This window comes from Cololabis saira, chromosome 5, assembly GCF_033807715.1.
Source record: "Cololabis saira isolate AMF1-May2022 chromosome 5, fColSai1.1, whole genome shotgun sequence".
Lineage (NCBI taxonomy): Eukaryota > Metazoa > Chordata > Actinopteri > Beloniformes > Belonidae > Cololabis > Cololabis saira.
The window spans coordinates 775,201-792,169 of NC_084591.1; the positions used below are offsets into that span (position 1 = coordinate 775,201).

General features: G+C 43.1%; 1 protein-coding gene across 4 annotated transcripts in view; it reads left to right on the forward strand.

Annotated features, from left to right (window-relative positions):
* Nucleotides 1-783: 783 nt before the first annotated feature.
* LOC133443629 (monoacylglycerol lipase ABHD2-like) overlaps nucleotides 784-16,969 on the forward strand; it is a 35,664-nt gene continuing 19,478 nt past the window's right edge. Inside the window, exons 1-6 of one of the 4 annotated variants that reach the window (XM_061720710.1) lie at nucleotides 784-1,012; nucleotides 4,158-4,333; nucleotides 6,708-6,875; nucleotides 8,279-8,462; nucleotides 8,957-9,049; nucleotides 13,196-13,297. In XM_061720710.1, coding sequence (XP_061576694.1) covers nucleotides 801-1,012; nucleotides 4,158-4,333; nucleotides 6,708-6,875; nucleotides 8,279-8,462; nucleotides 8,957-9,049; nucleotides 13,196-13,297 — 935 coding nt within the window. In that variant the 5' untranslated portion in view covers nucleotides 784-800. Of the gene's footprint in view, nucleotides 1,013-1,706; nucleotides 1,725-2,024; nucleotides 2,036-2,068; nucleotides 2,077-4,157; nucleotides 4,334-6,707; nucleotides 6,876-8,278; nucleotides 8,463-8,956; nucleotides 9,050-13,195; nucleotides 13,298-16,969 lie in introns of those variants that run through there. The other 3 variants (XM_061720712.1, XM_061720713.1, XM_061720711.1) reach the window with 3 other exon arrangements.

Below are 16,969 nucleotides of genomic sequence, written 5' to 3' on the forward strand. Positions count from 1 at the left end.
GGTAGTAAGACGGTGGTTCTGCAGAACTGCGGCAGTAAATCCTTCTACAGAGTGCAGCTCCGACGAGGAGTTCCGTTCTTCAGTAGGGATTTCATATGGATCCAGACCGTTAATAATCATTATTTTCTCCATAAACCGCTCCCTGGCTTCCTTGTTTAAGGTTCCCGGTAAATTCCAGTTCCTTTCCAGCAGTTTAACATCTTTTTTTTTACGTTCCGTCTGTTCACTTGGTGAAACAGAAAAGTAGTTTTGAAAGTCCGTCCCGTCTTCATTCACTATCAAAACAAATGCAGCGACGGGACAGGAGTTTTCCGATGATACAAATACATTAAGAGAGACTGTAATCGCTGTAAGACTATAATCTATTACCGTATATGTAATATAATAGATTATAGGGAGCGGACATATATAATGTCCGCTCCCTATAATCTATTACCGGTTTATATGTAATATAATAGATTACAGGGAGCGGACATATATAATGTCCGCTCCCTGTAATCTATTATATGTAATATAATAGATCCATGGGAGTGCAGGAGCGGAGCCGCCACCGCAGTAATGGCGGCCGCTCGACTTCCGGTTTCTGCTGGATTCGTGTATAAACAAAATCAGTTAATTAGTTTAAAAAGTATCTGCTCAAAGACTCTTAGACATACTAAAGTCCCGGTGTGTGTGTCCTGTCTCTCAGATCGTCTGATCCGTGTCCTCAGATCCTGAACCGTGTCCTCAGAAAGACTCTTAGACGTACCTAAGTTCCGGTGTGTCCTGAACTGTGTCCTCAGATCGTCTGATCGGGGACGATGGCGTTCATGGAGGACGGGGACGTCCCCTCCTCGGTCCACCAGCTGCCGGCGGTGTCTGACGGCGTGAAGCTAGCCGCCGTGGCGACGTTCCTCTACCTCATCGTCCGCTACCTGAACCTGAAGAGTCCGGCCGCTCCGCCGGACGTTTTCTACCGGGACACGGCGCTGAGCCAGTACCTGCTCAAGTCCTGCCCGCTGCTGACCCAAGAGTGAGTTTATCTGTAATATTTTAGAAGTCCTGCCCGCTGCTGACCCAAGAGTGAGTTTATCTGTAAAAGTCCTGCCCGCTGCTGACACAAGAGTGAGTTAAAGTTCTGCTCAAGTCCTGCCCGCTGCTGACACAAGAGTGAGTTAAAGTCCTGCTCCCTGCTGACCCAAGAGTGAGTTAATCTGTAAAAGTTCTGCTCCCTGCTGACCCAAGAGTGAGTTTATCTGTAAAAGTTCTGCTCCCTGCTGACCCAAGAGTGAGTTTATCTGTAAAAGTTCTGCTCCCTGCTGACCCAAGAGTGAGTTTATCTGTAGAAGTCCTGCCCGCTGCTGACCCAAGAGTGAGTTTATCTGTAGAAGTCCTGCCCGCTGCTGACCCAAGAGTGAGTTTATCTGTAAAAGTCCTGCCCGCTGCTGACACAAGAGTGAGTTAAAGTTCTGCTCAAGTCCTGCCCGCTGCTGACACAAGAGTGAGTTAAAGTCCTGCTCCCTGCTGACCCAAGAGTGAGTTAATCTGTAAAAGTTCTGCTCCCTGCTGACCCAAGAGTGAGTTTATCTGTAAAAGTTCTGCTCCCTGCTGACCCAAGAGTGAGTTTATCTGTAAAAGTTCTGCTCCCTGCTGACCCAAGAGTGAGTTTATCTGTAAAAGTTCTGCTCCCTGCTGACCCAAGAGTGAGTTTATCTGTAGAAGTCCTGCCCGCTGCTGACCCAAGAGTGAGTTCTGACCCAAGAGTGAGTTAAAGTTCTGCTCCTGCTGACCCAAGAGTGAGTTAAAGTTCTGCTCCTGCTGACCCAAGAGTGAGTTAAAGTTCTGCTCCTGCTGACCCAAGAGTGAGTTAAAGTTCTGCTCCTGCTGACCCAAGAGTGAGTTCTGACCCAAGAGTGAGTTTATCTAGAGAAGTTCTGCTCGCTGCTGACCCAAGAGTGAGTTCTGACCCAAGAGTGAGTTCTGACCCAAGAGTGAGTTTATCTAGAGAGTTCTGACCCAAGAGTGAGTTAAAGTTCTGCCCGCTGCTGACCCAAGAGTGAGTTTATCTAGAGAAGTTCTGCTCCTGCTGACCCAAGAGTGAGTTTATCTAGAGAAGTTCTGCTCCTGCTGACCTAGGACTGGGTGATATGGACCAAAAGTCATATCTGGATATTTTCTTGCTGAATGTTGATACTCGATATATATCCATATTTTTTCTGTGCCATAATTGGGGTTTCCCCCAAAGCATTATAGCATAGCATCTCTGTTAGCATCTCTGTTAGCATCTATGTTAGCATCTCTGTTAGCATCTCTGTTAGCATCTCTGTTAGCATCTCTGTTAGCATCTCTGTTAGCATCTCTGTTAGCATCTCTGTTAGCATATCTGCTAGCTTCTCTGTTAGCATCTCTGTTAGCATCTCTGTTAGCTTCATTTCTTAAAAAAACAGTCAGTTTTAATACAAAGCCTCGTGCCAAATGTCACACAGGTTCCTTTATTAACAGAGGTCTGCACGATATCAACATGTATAAAACAAATGAAATAAAAATAAACGGCCTGCATATATAGAATAAAAATGCTTCTTGAATAAAATAAAACAAATATCCCTTTCCTGCATAACAATTAAATTAAAATACACTGTAATTAATACAATGTAGACAGTAACAGGCAGACTTTTCACTGAGGTTGACAGTTGTGCAAATAACAAAACATTTGTGACAATCTCAAATAAAACATTCAAGTCAATTTGTCACAAAATAAGCTAGATCAAAATCATAAAAAAAATGTAAAAAAAAAAATGTCTCGTACCATATCGCGTTTGAAAACATATCCATATATATTAAAATCTCGATATATCGCCCAGCCCTACCTTGTGGTACTCCTCACGTCCTGGTGAAGGTCCAGAGATGTCTCTCATGGACAACGTTGATTTAACTTTAAACGCTAAAATCCCTCCATACTAAGTGAACGGTTTAATAATATTGTGAACTGTAGAACGAAATGAGCAAGTTTTATATATTTCCTGGAGGAGCTTTATTTTATCAGCACCTGGTCCAGGTATCGGTGGTCTCTAGAACTGGTCCAGGTATCGGTGGACTCTACAGCCTTATCATGCTAATTATTACACAGGAATTAATGAAATCCAAACGTAAACACTTCAAACATGACCACCCCGAACACATGCCCATATCAAAATTTCCTAAAATTTTCTAGTTAGTGCCACGGCTACGCCACGTGGCACTCCTCCTCCATAGCTACGCTAATTCAATTCAATTCAATTCAATTTTATTTATATAGCGTCTAATACAACAGAGTTGTCTCTAGACGCTTTCCAGAGACCCATACCCAGAACATGACCCCCGAGCAGTTATTACATAAACAATGGCAGGTAAAAACTCCCCTAGTGGGAGAAAAACCTTAAGCCAAACAGTGGCAAGGAAAAACTCCCCTTTAGGAGGAAGAAACCTTGAGCAGGACCAGGCTCATCAGGGGGGACCCTCCTGCCGAGGGCCAGACTGGTGGGTCAGGGACGTCAACAGCACAGCAGGCAGGTGGAAGCAGCAACGGGATGACCGGGGGTGGGGACCGCAGGCCAGCACGCAGCTCCCGAAGCTCCGGCCCAATCAGCAAGTCCCAGGTTGGGGTGCAGGGTCAGGAAAAGACTTGTGCTCCGTAATGCAAGCTACAAGCCACCCACGGCCACCTGCAGGACAAAAGAGAGAAAAGGGAGGAGAAGGGGGGGCCAGCAACGGGATGACCAGGGGTGGGGACCGCAGGCCAGCACGCAGCTCCCGAAGCTCCGGCCCAATCAGCAAGTCCCAGGTTGGGGTGCAGGGTCGGGGAAAGGTTGAGAAGGGGCAGGGCCAGGGAGAGGAGTCTTGAGGGACGAACATTCTCCCCCGCCCAAAAGGGGCCGTTACCCTGCCCCCCTCACTCCCACACTGCAGGTTCCGGTGTCCGGCAAAGGATGCTGCAACATGGACAAAAGAGAGAAAAGGGAGGAGAAGGGGGGGCCAGCACAAGAAACCACAGGAGCGACTCTGACACACTAAAGTTTACACTACCTAGAGATTGGAGAAGGAGTGCCTTGGTCTGTAGAACTGGTCCAGGTATTGGTGGTTTCTAGAACTGGTCCAGGTACTGGTCCAGGTATCGGTGGTTGACCCGTGTTTCTCCTCAGGTACGTTCCTCCGCTGCTCTGGGGGAAGAGCGGCCACTTCCAGACGCTGCTGTATGGTAAAATGGGCCGGGTCAGCACGCCGACGCCCCGCGGAGCTCGGACCTTCCTCTCCATGCCGGACGGAGCCACGGCCAGTTACGACACCTTCGACGCGCTGAGGGAGCACAGCACCGGAGGTAGGGGGGACAGGCCCGGCACCGGGGGGGCGCTAACACGGCAACAGAATGCAATGATTGGAAAAACTCACAAACCTGCAATTTAATTCACAATAGAACCTAGAAAAACCTGTCAAATGTTGAAACTGTTGAAATTGCGCAACGTGCAAAAACGTGCACTTTTGGACCATCCGGAACGCATTGGGAGAACTTTGGGGCCTCACCACTCGCACACGGTTACTCGGAAAATTCTGAACCAATTTAGAAAGTTGTAGGCCCTGAATTTAACTACAGTCCTGTGAATTTTCAGAGCGATGGCACAAATAGTTTTTGCACAAAGTGCAAAAACATTTCCAAATTTCCAAACTAATGGGGAGATTTTCCCATGTATGTGTGTGGTGCGGAATTTCACACTGTGGATGGAAGGAGGTTAAAAAAAAGCCAAAATTCACCTTTTTTCTGAGTCACGTAACTTTCTCATACTTGCACGTAGAAATGTCATTCAAACTTCAAAACGGAGGAAAACCTCTCTTCTCTCTCCAAACCTAAAACAGTTTTTTCCTAAAATGTACACTTTTCAAGATATGAGCCCTCAGGCGAGGACTAGAAATCACTTTTTTGTCAGATTTTTTATTTGTAACTCAATCTCACGGCCAAACCGTGAATGCTGGACAGATAATTTTTGGTCAGAATGTAGACATAGATGTTGGGATTCATAAAATGTGACTTTGACAGGCGGGGTATGCACAAATTTAAACCGGGGGGCTAACAGCCACGCAAATTCCTGCCTCGGTCTCCATTGACTGTAATGTAATCAAAAGTTTTCTTCAAAAAAATCTCACTTTGTTTTCGCACTGCCGTTACTAACACATTTTAAGGAATATCTGAATAAAATTAAGATTGTCAGAATCTGCCGGGTTCTGTGTCTCTCACGATGTCTTTGTTTTTCTGCTACGAGCTACGGTTTTCTCACAAATCGGAATTATTTGAGAACTTGTCACATGTCAAAATCTGGGGTTTTCTCACAGCCAACCCGGAATGTTCCTGAAGCCGAGGTTCTTGTTGCCGGGGCAACCAGAGCTCAGCTGCTGACTCATTCAGCCAGAACTGGTCACATGACCCAGTCAGTACAGACTTCATATACTTTAACCTGGAAAATGGAGAAATCTGAACCCTGACCTTTTGACCTTAGACGATCCCCAGTCCTGCTGGGAACCGGTTCATGGTATGTATATATATATATATATATATATATATATATATATATATATATATATATATTATTATTGTATATATAAATATATACATTTGTATATTATATATACAAATTAGCCCCGCCCCTTCTTCTGATTGGTTGATATGTGATATTCCGATAACTTTTGAATGGTTTGACATAGACACTCATGGGTGGTGTCGTTGGACTCGGTATTGAGTCCTTGACCTTCATTGGTTCAAACTGGCCCCGCCCCTTATTCTGATTGGCCGATATGTGATAGTTCCTATTTTCTGCAATAATTTTTGAATGGTTTGATATAGGAAATGTCATCAAAATCGCAGTCATCCGGCAGTAGTCCCGTGGCACTTCAAAATTTCCAGGGAATTTTGTGTCTAGTGTTGTTTTTATTATTGTCCATTACTTTTCCTTGTCCGTTAATGCCGCCCGAACCGTAACGTGCACCCAGGTGTGTTATACATCAAAATGTGCGTCTCGATTCTGCTACGTTGTGCATTACTTTTCTCAGTCAAAAGCGTTGCCGTGGCGACGCTAGACGCGAAAAAGCGCGCCCCATGAATGCAATACAACCGTAAACACCTCAAACTGACATAGAAACACCCCGAACACAACCACTACAGCCCTAAACCAAAGCAGCGAGAGGGGACGAATGGGCAGTAGGGCATGCCCATATCAAAATTTCCCGAAATGTTCTAGTTAGTGCCACGGCTACGCCACGTGGCACTCCTCCATAGCTGAGTGCCTCGTGCGCTTATTATTGCTCAGGCTTATTTATTTATTCTTCCGTACTAACCCATATCAAAATTTCCTGAAATTTTCTAGTTCTTATTAATATTATTAATAGAAAGTATGCTCGAGATGTGTCCAGTGGGAGACACCGGTCCAGGAGCTGACCTCCTGTAGATGCAGCATCTGGTGCAGCTTAGTCCTGCTGGAGGATGCAGGACCTGCTGGGTCCAGATTCTGGTCCAGATGTTGGGTTCATGGTTCATGGTTCAACAGTTTTACAAATCATTGCATCCTTTCTTTCTTGCTTTAAAGTTTGAATCACCTGAACTGCTTGTTGGGCACAAACACTTGTAGCAGCTTTAATGAAGCCCTGGGAGACCCAGACCCCCCGAGTTCTGCTGTTCTTACTGTTTCCTGTGTGTGTTTTGTTAGCGGACGTTACCATGGTGATCTGCCCTGGGATCGGTAACCACAGCGAGAAGAACTACATCCGGACCTTTGTGGATTACTCCCAACGGCGGGGCTACCGCTGCGCCGTCCTCAACCACCTGGGGGCGCTGCCCGACACGGAGCTCACCTCCCCGCGCATGTTCACCTACGGTGGGGATCCCCGGCTTTATCCAGGACCAGAACCAGGACCCTGGTCCCCAACCAGGACCAGGGACCCCAACCAGGACCAGGGTCCAGGTCCCCAACCAGGACCCTGGTCCCCAACCAGGACCCTGGTCCTGGTTGGGGACCCTGGTCGCCCTGCATTCACACTGAAAGCGTCACCGGCGTCATAGGCAGCTCCGGCTGCCGTTCATTTTCTATGAAAGCTCGCGTGGAGAAGCAGCCGGAGCAGCACGTCAATTTGAAGTTGAAAAATCTCAACTTTATGCAGAATCAGAATCAGAAAAAGCTTTATTGCCAGGTCAGACATAAATCAGACGAGAGAACTTGACTCCGGTTCACACCGATGGCTCCATTAATACGGACGCCATTTTTAGAGGAAGGATGACACTGGGATGGAGGAGGAGGGAAAAAGGATCTTCACACTGTGTATTAATACCTAGTGTCAAGGTGCAAAAAAACACATGTGGTGTGGTCATCAGTGAGTGTGAGTGTGAGTGTGAGTGTGTGTGTGTGTGTGTGTGTGTGTGTGTGTGTGTGTGTGTGTGTGTGTGTGTGTGTGTGAGTGTGTGTGTGTGTGTGTGTGTGTGTGTGTGTGTGTGTGTGTGTGTGAGTGTGAGTGTGAGTGTGAGTGTGAGTGTGAGTGTGAGTGTGAGTGTGTGTGTGTGTGTGTGTGTGTGTGTGTGTGTGTGTGTGTGTGTGTGTGCGTGATGAGTCCATCCGTGAACCCCCGCCCAAAGCTGCTCCTCAGCCAATGTCCTTGATGTTATCAGACGGCTCGGTCAGTTCTGATCCAGGTCCACAGATGTTCCTGAGAGGGGAGGGTTAGTGGGGGCAGAGTCACCTTGTTTACATTCCACCAGGGAGATTGTGACCAGAGCGATCGGCCAAACCGCCCTGTCAAGGTCAGATTATAGAATCAACAATTATATTGAAAACAGACAGCCTCAGTAATTTTCCGTCTGTCTCTGGTTCATCAATGGAGAGTCCAATCAGATGAATTTGTGATCAATTCCCGCCATGCTGAGCTTCCAACTTCTCCAGGTTGTTATCAATCTTGTTAATGAGCTCAAAGACGCCACCAGCATGCGATTCTGTTCAAGAAATCCTGCTATCATAAATCCAATTATGAAGCGTCTTCAACGTCCTCGACAGACAGAATCACCAAACACAACGGTTTCCAATATTTATAGGAATCCATTGCGTATCCAGCAAAAAATGTCCCATCGGGCCAGGAGGGCTCCCTTACCCCCTGACTTCTCGTCGCAAAAATTGGTGGTCCTGGTCTGACGTGACCTCTGACTGACCTCTAACCCCTGACCCCTGACTGACCCCTGACCTCCTCCCTCTGTGTCCAGGCTGACCTCTGACCTCTAACCTCCATGTTTCAGGCTGCACGTGGGAGCTGGAGGCCCTGGTGGTCCAGGTGAAGCGGGTCTTCCCCAGAACCCTGCTGGTTCTGGTGGGCTTCAGTCTGGGGGGAAACATCGTCTGCAAGTTCCTGGGGGAGAACCGGGCCAACCAGGCCCGGGTGCTGTGCTGCGTCAGCGTCTGCCAGGGCTACAGCGCCCTCAGGTGGGTGTTTTGGGAGAAATCTCACTTTAGGCTCTGGAGCGGTCGGCTGTGCAAAAATGAATCAGACACACTCGCTTTTGCTATAAGATATCAATACATTTATTAAAAGCAGTGCACACAAAAAGACTCACACACAACTGCCCTTTGCTAGGATAACTCTGTGTCAAGTTATCCCCCGCAAATAACAGAGCAACAGACAATTACACAAGGCTTGGCCTAAACTCTTACCTCGACACAGAAGGACTGGAGAGCCGACAGTCCAAAAGCAGAGCGTCCAGAAACCCTAGCTGGGCGTCGCGCACAAACCCGCAGCAGACTCTGAATCCGGACTTCCGGCTCTCGCGTCTTTATACCTTTCTCGCGGAGGAGGTATCGCCTCTCTCACAGTTACATTAAACAACAGGTGCAGAGCTGATATGACTGTTTGGAGAATCAAGGACATTTCCCGGTTCTGGTTCTGGTCCTGACCCGGTTCTGGTTCTGGTTCTGTCCAGGGCCCAGGAGACGTTCCTCCAGTGGGATCAGTGTCGGAGATTCTACAACTTTATCCTGGCGAATAACATGAAGAAGCTGATCCTGAAGCACAGGTTAGTTACAGTTACAGTTACAGTTACGTTACAGTTACAGTTACAGTTACAGTTACTGTTACAAATAACATGAAGAAGCTGATCCTGAAGCACAGGTTAGTTACAGTTACAGTTACACCTTTAGTTACTGACCAACACAGGTTAGTTACAGTTACAGTTACATTACAGTTACAGTTACAGTTACTGTTACAGTTACAAATAACATGAAGAAGCTGATCCTGAAACACAGGTTAGTTACAGTTACAGTTACAGTTACACCTTTAGTTACTGACCAACACAGGTTAGTTACAGTTACACTTAGTTACAGTTACAGTTACTGTTACATTACAGTTACTGTTACTGTTACAGTTACATTACAGCTACAGTTACATTTACAGTTACAGGTGGAGTTAGTTACAGTTACAGCTACAGTTACAGTTACAGTTACAGCTACAGCTACAGTTACAGCTACAGCTACAGTTACAGTTACAGTTACAGTTACTGTTACAGTTACAGTTACAGTTACACCTTTAGTTACTGACCAACACAGGTGGAGGAACACCGTCAGCTACACCTGAATGGAATCTCTGGTTTATTCTCTGGTTTAATCTCTGGTTTAATCTCTGGTTTATTCTCTGGTTTAATCTCTGGTTTAATCTCTGGTTTAATCTGGTTTATTCTCTGGTTTATTCTCTGGTTTATTCTCTGGTTTAATCTCTGGTTTAATCTCTGGTTTAATCTCTGGTTTAATCTGGTTTAATCTGGTTTATTCTCTGGTTTAATCTGGTTTAATCTCTTTTAATCTGGTTTAATCTCTGGTTTATTCTCTGGTTTAATCTGGTTTAATCTCTGGTTTAATCTGGTTTAATCTCTGGTTTATTCTCTGGTTTATTCTCTGGTTTATTCTCTGGTTTAATCTGGTTTAATCTCTGGTTTAATCTGGTTTAATCTGGTTTAATCTCTGTTTTAATCTGGTTTAATCTGGTTTAATCTGGTTTAATCTGGTTTAATCTCTGTTTTAATCTGGTTTATTCTCTGGTTTAATCTGGTTTAATCTCTGTTTTAATCTGGTTTAATCTGGTTTAATCTGGTTTAATCTGGTTTAATCTCTGGTTTATTCTGGTTTAATATCTGTTTTAATCTGGTTTAATCTCTGGTTTAATCTGGTTTAATCTGGTTTAATCTCTGGTTTAATCTGGTTTAATCTGGTTTAATATCTGGTTTAATCTGGTTTAATCTGGTTTAATCTCTGTTTTAATCTGGTTTAATCTCTGGTTTAATCTGGTTTAATCTGGTTTAATCTGGTTTAATCTCTGTTTTAATCTGGTTTAATCTGGTTTAATCTGGTTTAATATCTGTTTTAATCTGGTTTAATCTCTGTTTTAATCTGGTTTAATCTCTGTTTTAATCTGGTTTAATCTGGTTTAATCTGGTTTAATCTGGTTTAATATCTGTTTTAATCTGGTTTAATCTGGTTTAATCTGGTTTAATCTGGTTTAATATCTGGTTTAATCTGGTTTAATCTGGTTTAATCTGGTTTAATCTGGTTTAATCTCTGGTTTAATCTGGTTTAATCTGGTTTAATATCTGGTTTAATCTGGTTTAATCTGGTTTAATCTCTGGTTTAATCTGGTTTAATCTGGTTTAATCTGGTTTAATCTGGTTTAATCTCTGGTTTAATCTGGTTTAATCTGGTTTAATCTGGTTTAATCTGGTTTAATCTGGTTTAATCTGGTTTAATCTGGTTTAATATCTGGTTTAATCTGGTTTATTCTCTGGATTAATCTGGTTTAATCTCTGGTTTAATCTGGTTTAATCTGGTTTAATATCTGGTTTAATCTGGTTTAATCTGGTTTAATCTGGTTTAATCTGGTTTAATCTGGTTTAATATCTGGTTTAATCTGGTTTATTCTCTGGATTAATCTGGTTTAATCTCTGGTTTAATCTGGTTTAATCTGGTTTAATCTGGTTTAATCTGGTTTAATCTGGTTTAATCTGGTTTAATCTCTGGTTTAATCTGGTTTAATCTGGTTTAATATCTGGTTTAATCTGGTTTAATCTGGTTTAATCTCTGGTTTAATCTGGTTTAATCTGGTTTAATCTGGTTTAATCTGGTTTAATATCTGGTTTAATCTGGTTTATTCTCTGGATTAATCTGGTTTAATCTCTGGTTTAATCTGGTTTAATCTGGTTTAATATCTGGTTTAATCTGGTTTAATCTGGTTTAATCTCTGGTTTAATCTCTGGTTTAATCTGGTTTAATCTGGTTTAATCTGGTTTATTCTCTGGTTTAATCTCTGGTTTAATCTGGTTTAATCTGGTTTAATATCTGGTTTAATCTGGTTTAATCTGGTTTAATCTGGTTTAATCTGGTTTAATATCTGGTTTAATCTGGTTTATTCTCTGGATTAATCTGGTTTAATCTGGTTTAATCTGGTTTAATCTCTGTTTTAATCTGGTTTAATCTCTGTTTTAATCTGGTTTAATCTGGTTTAATCTGGTTTAATCTGGTTTAATATCTGTTTTAATCTGGTTTAATCTGGTTTAATCTGGTTTAATCTGGTTTAATATCTGGTTTAATCTGGTTTAATCTGGTTTAATCTGGTTTAATCTGGTTTAATCTCTGGTTTAATCTGGTTTAATCTGGTTTAATATCTGGTTTAATCTGGTTTAATCTGGTTTAATCTCTGGTTTAATCTGGTTTAATCTGGTTTAATCTGGTTTAATCTGGTTTAATCTCTGGTTTAATCTGGTTTAATCTGGTTTAATCTGGTTTAATCTGGTTTAATCTGGTTTAATATCTGGTTTAATCTGGTTTATTCTCTGGATTAATCTGGTTTAATCTCTGGTTTAATCTGGTTTAATCTGGTTTAATCTGGTTTAATCTGGTTTAATCTGGTTTAATATCTGGTTTAATCTGGTTTATTCTCTGGATTAATCTGGTTTAATCTCTGGTTTAATCTGGTTTAATCTGGTTTAATCTGGTTTATTCTCTGGTTTAATCTCTGGTTTAATCTGGTTTAATCTGGTTTAATCTGGTTTATTCTCTGGTTTAATCTGGTTTAATCTGGTTTAATATCTGGTTTAATCTGGTTTAATCTGGTTTAATATCTGGTTTAATCTGGTTTATTCTCTGGATTAATCTGGTTTAATCTGGTTTAATCTGGTTTAATATCTGGTTTAATCTGGTTTATTCTCTGGTTTAATCTGGTTTAATCTGGTTTAATATCTGGTTTAATCTGGTTTAATCTGGTTTAATCTGGTTTAATCTGGTTTAATATCTGGTTTAATCTGGTTTATTCTCTGGATTAATCTGGTTTAATCTCTGGTTTAATCTGGTTTAATCTGGTTTAATCTGGTTTAATCTGGTTTAATCTCTGGTTTAATCTGGTTTAATCTGGTTTAATATCTGGTTTAATCTGGTTTAATCTGGTTTAATCTCTGGTTTAATCTGGTTTAATCTGGTTTAATCTGGTTTAATCTGGTTTAATATCTGGTTTAATCTGGTTTAATCTGGTTTATTCTGGTTTAATATCTGGTTTAATCTGGTTTAATCTCTGGTTTAATATCTGGTTTAATCTGGTTTAATCTGGTTTATTCTCTGGTTTAATCTCTGGTTTAATCTGGTTTAATCTGGTTTAATCTGGTTTATTCTCTGGTTTAATCTGGTTTAATCTGGTTTAATATCTGGTTTAATCTGGTTTAATCTGGTTTATTCTCTGGTTTAATCTGGTTTAATCTGGTTTAATCTCTGGTTTAATCTGGTTTAATCTGGTTTAATCTGGTTTAATCTGGTTTAATCTGGTTTAATATCTGGTTTAATCTGGTTTATTCTCTGGATTAATCTGGTTTAATCTCTGGTTTAATCTGGTTTAATCTGGTTTAATATCTGGTTTAATCTGGTTTAATCTCTGGTTTAATATCTGGTTTAATCTGGTTTAATCTGGTTTATTCTCTGGTTTAATCTCTGGTTTAATCTGGTTTAATCTGGTTTAATCTGGTTTATTCTCTGGTTTAATCTGGTTTAATCTGGTTTAATATCTGGTTTAATCTGGTTTAATCTGGTTTATTCTCTGGTTTAATCTGGTTTAATCTGGTTTAATCTCTGGTTTAATCTGGTTTAATCTGGTTTAATCTGGTTTAATCTCTTCTTAATCCCGATTTTAGGAGCAGTTTCTCCAGTTTTTCCTCCAGCAGCGTGGACGACTCCGACATGAAGCAGCTGCACCTGCTCACGTCCCTGACCCAGGTGGACGATCAAGTGATGAGGTGAGAGAGAGGGGGACGATCAAGTGATGAGGTGAGAGAGAGGGACGATCAAGTGATGAGGTGAGAGAGAGAGAGAGAGGTGGACGATCAAGTGATGAGGTGAGAGAGAGGGACGATCAAGTGATGAGGTGAGAGAGAGAGAGAGAGGTGGACGATCAAGTGATGAGGTGAGAGAGAGAGAGAGAGGTGGACGATCAAGTGATGAGGTGAGAGAGAGAGGGAGAGAGAGAGAGAGAGAGAGAGAGGTGAGGGCTCGTCCTCCTGGGAGTTCTGTTGTGTTCATTATTCTGTTCATTACGTCTTCAGATCCACTGCTCTAACGTCTGTGTCTCTAACAGGAAGTTCCACCAGAACTCTGATCCTCTAACGTCTCTAACGTCTCTAACGTCTCTGATCCTCTAACGTCTCTAACGTCTCTAACGTCTCTGATCCTCTAACGTCTCTAACGTCTCTAACGTCTCTAACGTCTCTAACGTCTCTGATCCTCTAACGTCTCTAACGTCTCTAACGTCTCTAACGTCTCTAACGTCTCTAACGTCTCTGATCCTCTAACGTCTCTAACGTCTCTGATCCTCTAACGTCTCTAACGTCTCTAACGTCTCTGATCCTCTAACGTCTCTAACGTCTCTAACGTCTCTGATCCTCTAACGTCTCTAACGTCTCTAACGTCTCTAACGTCTCTAACGTCTCTAACGTCTCTGATCCTCTAACGTCTCTAACGTCTCTGATCCTCTAACGTCTCTAACGTCTCTGTCTCTAACGTCTCTAACGTCTCTGTCTCTAACGTCTCTGTCTCTAACGTCTCTAACGTCTCTGTCTCTAACGTCTCTAACGTCTCTAACGTCTCTGTCTCTAACGTCTCTAACGTCTCTGATCCTCTAACGTCTCTGTCTCTAACGTCTCTAACGTCTCTGGTCCTCTAACGTCTCTGTCTCTAACGTCTCTAACGTCTCTGTCTCTAACGTCTCTGTCTCTAACGTCTCTAACGTCTCTGTCTCTAACGTCTCTAACGTCTCTAACGTCTCTGATCCTCTAACGTCTCTGTCTCTAACGTCTCTAACGTCTCTGGTCCTCTAACGTCTCTGTCTCTAACGTCTCTAACGTCTCTGTCTCTAACGTCTCTAACGTCTCTAACGTCTCTGATCCTCTAACGTCTCTAACGTCTCTAACGTCTCTAACGTCTCTGATCCTCTAACGTCTCTGTCTCTAACGTCTCTAACGTCTCTGTCTCTAACGTCTCTGTCTCTAACGTCTCTAACGTCTCTGTCTCTAACGTCTCTAACGTCTCTAACGTCTCTGTCTCTAACGTCTCTAACGTCTCTGGTCCTCTAACGTCTCTGTCTCTAACGTCTCTAACGTCTCTGTCTCTAACGTCTCTGTCTCTAACGTCTCTAACGTCTCTGTCTCTAACGTCTCTGTCTCTAACGTCTCTAACGTCTCTGTCTCTAACGTCTCTGTCTCTAACGTCTCTAACGTCTCTAACGTCTCTAACGTCTCTGTCTCTAACGTCTCTAACGTCTCTGTCTCTAACGTCTCTGTCTCTAACGTCTCTAACGTCTCTAACGTCTCTAACGTCTCTGTCTCTAACGTCTCTAACGTCTCTAACGTCTCTGTCTCTAACGTCTCTAACGTCTCTAACGTCTCTGTCTCTAACGTCTCTAACGTCTCTGTCTCTAACGTCTCTAACGTCTCTAACGTCTCTAACGTCTCTAACGTCTCTGTCTCTAACGTCTCTAACGTCTCTAACGTCTCTGTCTCTAACGTCTCTAACGTCTCTAACGTCTCTGTCTCTAACGTCTCTAACGTCTCTGTCTCTAACGTCTCTAACGTCTCTGTCTCTAACGTCTCTAACGTCTCTAACGTCTCTAACGTCTCTAACGTCTCTGTCTCTAACGTCTCTAACGTCTCTAACGTCTCTAACGTCTCTAACGTCTCTAACGTCTCTAACGTCTCTGTCTCTAACGTCTCTGTCTCTAACGTCTCTGTCTCTAACGTCTCTAACGTCTCTGTCTCTAACGTCTCTGTCTCTAACGTCTCTGTCTCTAACGTCTCTAACGTCTCTGTCTCTAACGTCTCTAACGTCTCTAACGTCTCTGTCTCTAACGTCTCTAACGTCTCTGTCTCTAACGTCTCTAACGTCTCTGTCTCTAACGTCTCTAACGTCTCTAACGTCTCTAACGTCTCTGTCTCTAACGTCTCTAACGTCTCTAACGTCTCTAACGTCTCTGTCTCTAACGTCTCTAACGTCTCTAACGTCTCTGTCTCTAACGTCTCTAACGTCTCTAACGTCTCTAACGTCTCTAACGTCTCTGTCTCTAACGTCTCTGTCTCTAACGTCTCTAACGTCTCTGTCTCTAACGTCTCTAACGTCTCTAACGTCTCTAACGTCTCTGTCTCTAACGTCTCTAACGTCTCTGTCTCTAACGTCTCTGTCTCTAACGTCTCTGTCTCTAACGTCTCTAACGTCTCTGATCCTCTAACGTCTCTAACGTCTCTAACGTCTCTAACGTCTCTGTCTCTAACGTCTCTAACGTCTCTAACGTCTCTAACGTCTCTAACGTCTCTAACGTCTCTGTCTCTAACGTCTCTAACGTCTCTGTCTCTAACGTCTCTAACGTCTCTAACGTCTCTAACGTCTCTAACGTCTCTGTCTCTAACGTCTCTAACGTCTCTAACGTCTCTAACGTCTCTAACGTCTCTAACGTCTCTGTCTCTAACGTCTCTAACGTCTCTGTCTCTAACGTCTCTAACGTCTCTAACGTCTCTAACGTCTCTAACGTCTCTGTCTCTAACGTCTCTAACGTCTCTAACGTCTCTGTCTCTAACGTCTCTAATGTCTCTAACGTCTCTGTCTCTAACGTCTCTAACGTCTCTAACGTCTCTGTCTCTAACGTCTCTAACGTCTCTAATGTCTCTAACGTCTCTGTCTCTAACGTCTCTAACGTCTCTAACGTCTCTAACGTCTCTGTCTCTAACGTCTCTAACGTCTCTGTCTCTAACGTCTCTAACGTCTCTAACGTCTCTAACGTCTCTGTCTCTAACGTCTCTGTCTCTAACGTCTCTGTCTCTAACGTCTCTAACGTCTCTGTCTCTAACGTCTCTAACGTCTCTAACGTCTCTAACGTCTCTGTCTCTAACGTCTCTAACGTCTCTAACGTCTCTAACGTCTCTAACGTCTCTGTCTCTAACGTCTCTAACGTCTCTAACGTCTCTAACGTCTCTGTCTCTAACGTCTCTAACGTCTCTAACGTCTCTAACGTCTCTAACGTCTCTGTCTCTAACGTCTCTAACGTCTCTGTCTCTAACGTCTCTAACGTCTCTAACGTCTCTAACGTCTCTAACGTCTCTAACGTCTCTAACGTCTCTAACGTCTCTAACGTCTCTGTCTCTAACGTCTCTAACGTCTCTGTCTCTAACGTCTCTGTCTCTAACGTCTCTAACGTCTCTAATGTCTCTAACGTCTCTAACGTCTCTAACGTCTCTGTCTCTAACGTCTCTAACGTCTCTAACGTCTCTGTCTCTAACGTCTCTAACGTCTCTAACGTCTCTGTCTCTAACGTCTCTGTCTCTAACGTCTCTGTCTCTAACGTCTCTAACGTCTCTAACGTCTCTAACGTCTCTAACGTCTCTAACGTCTCTGTCTCTAACGTCTCTAACGTCTCTGTCTCTAAC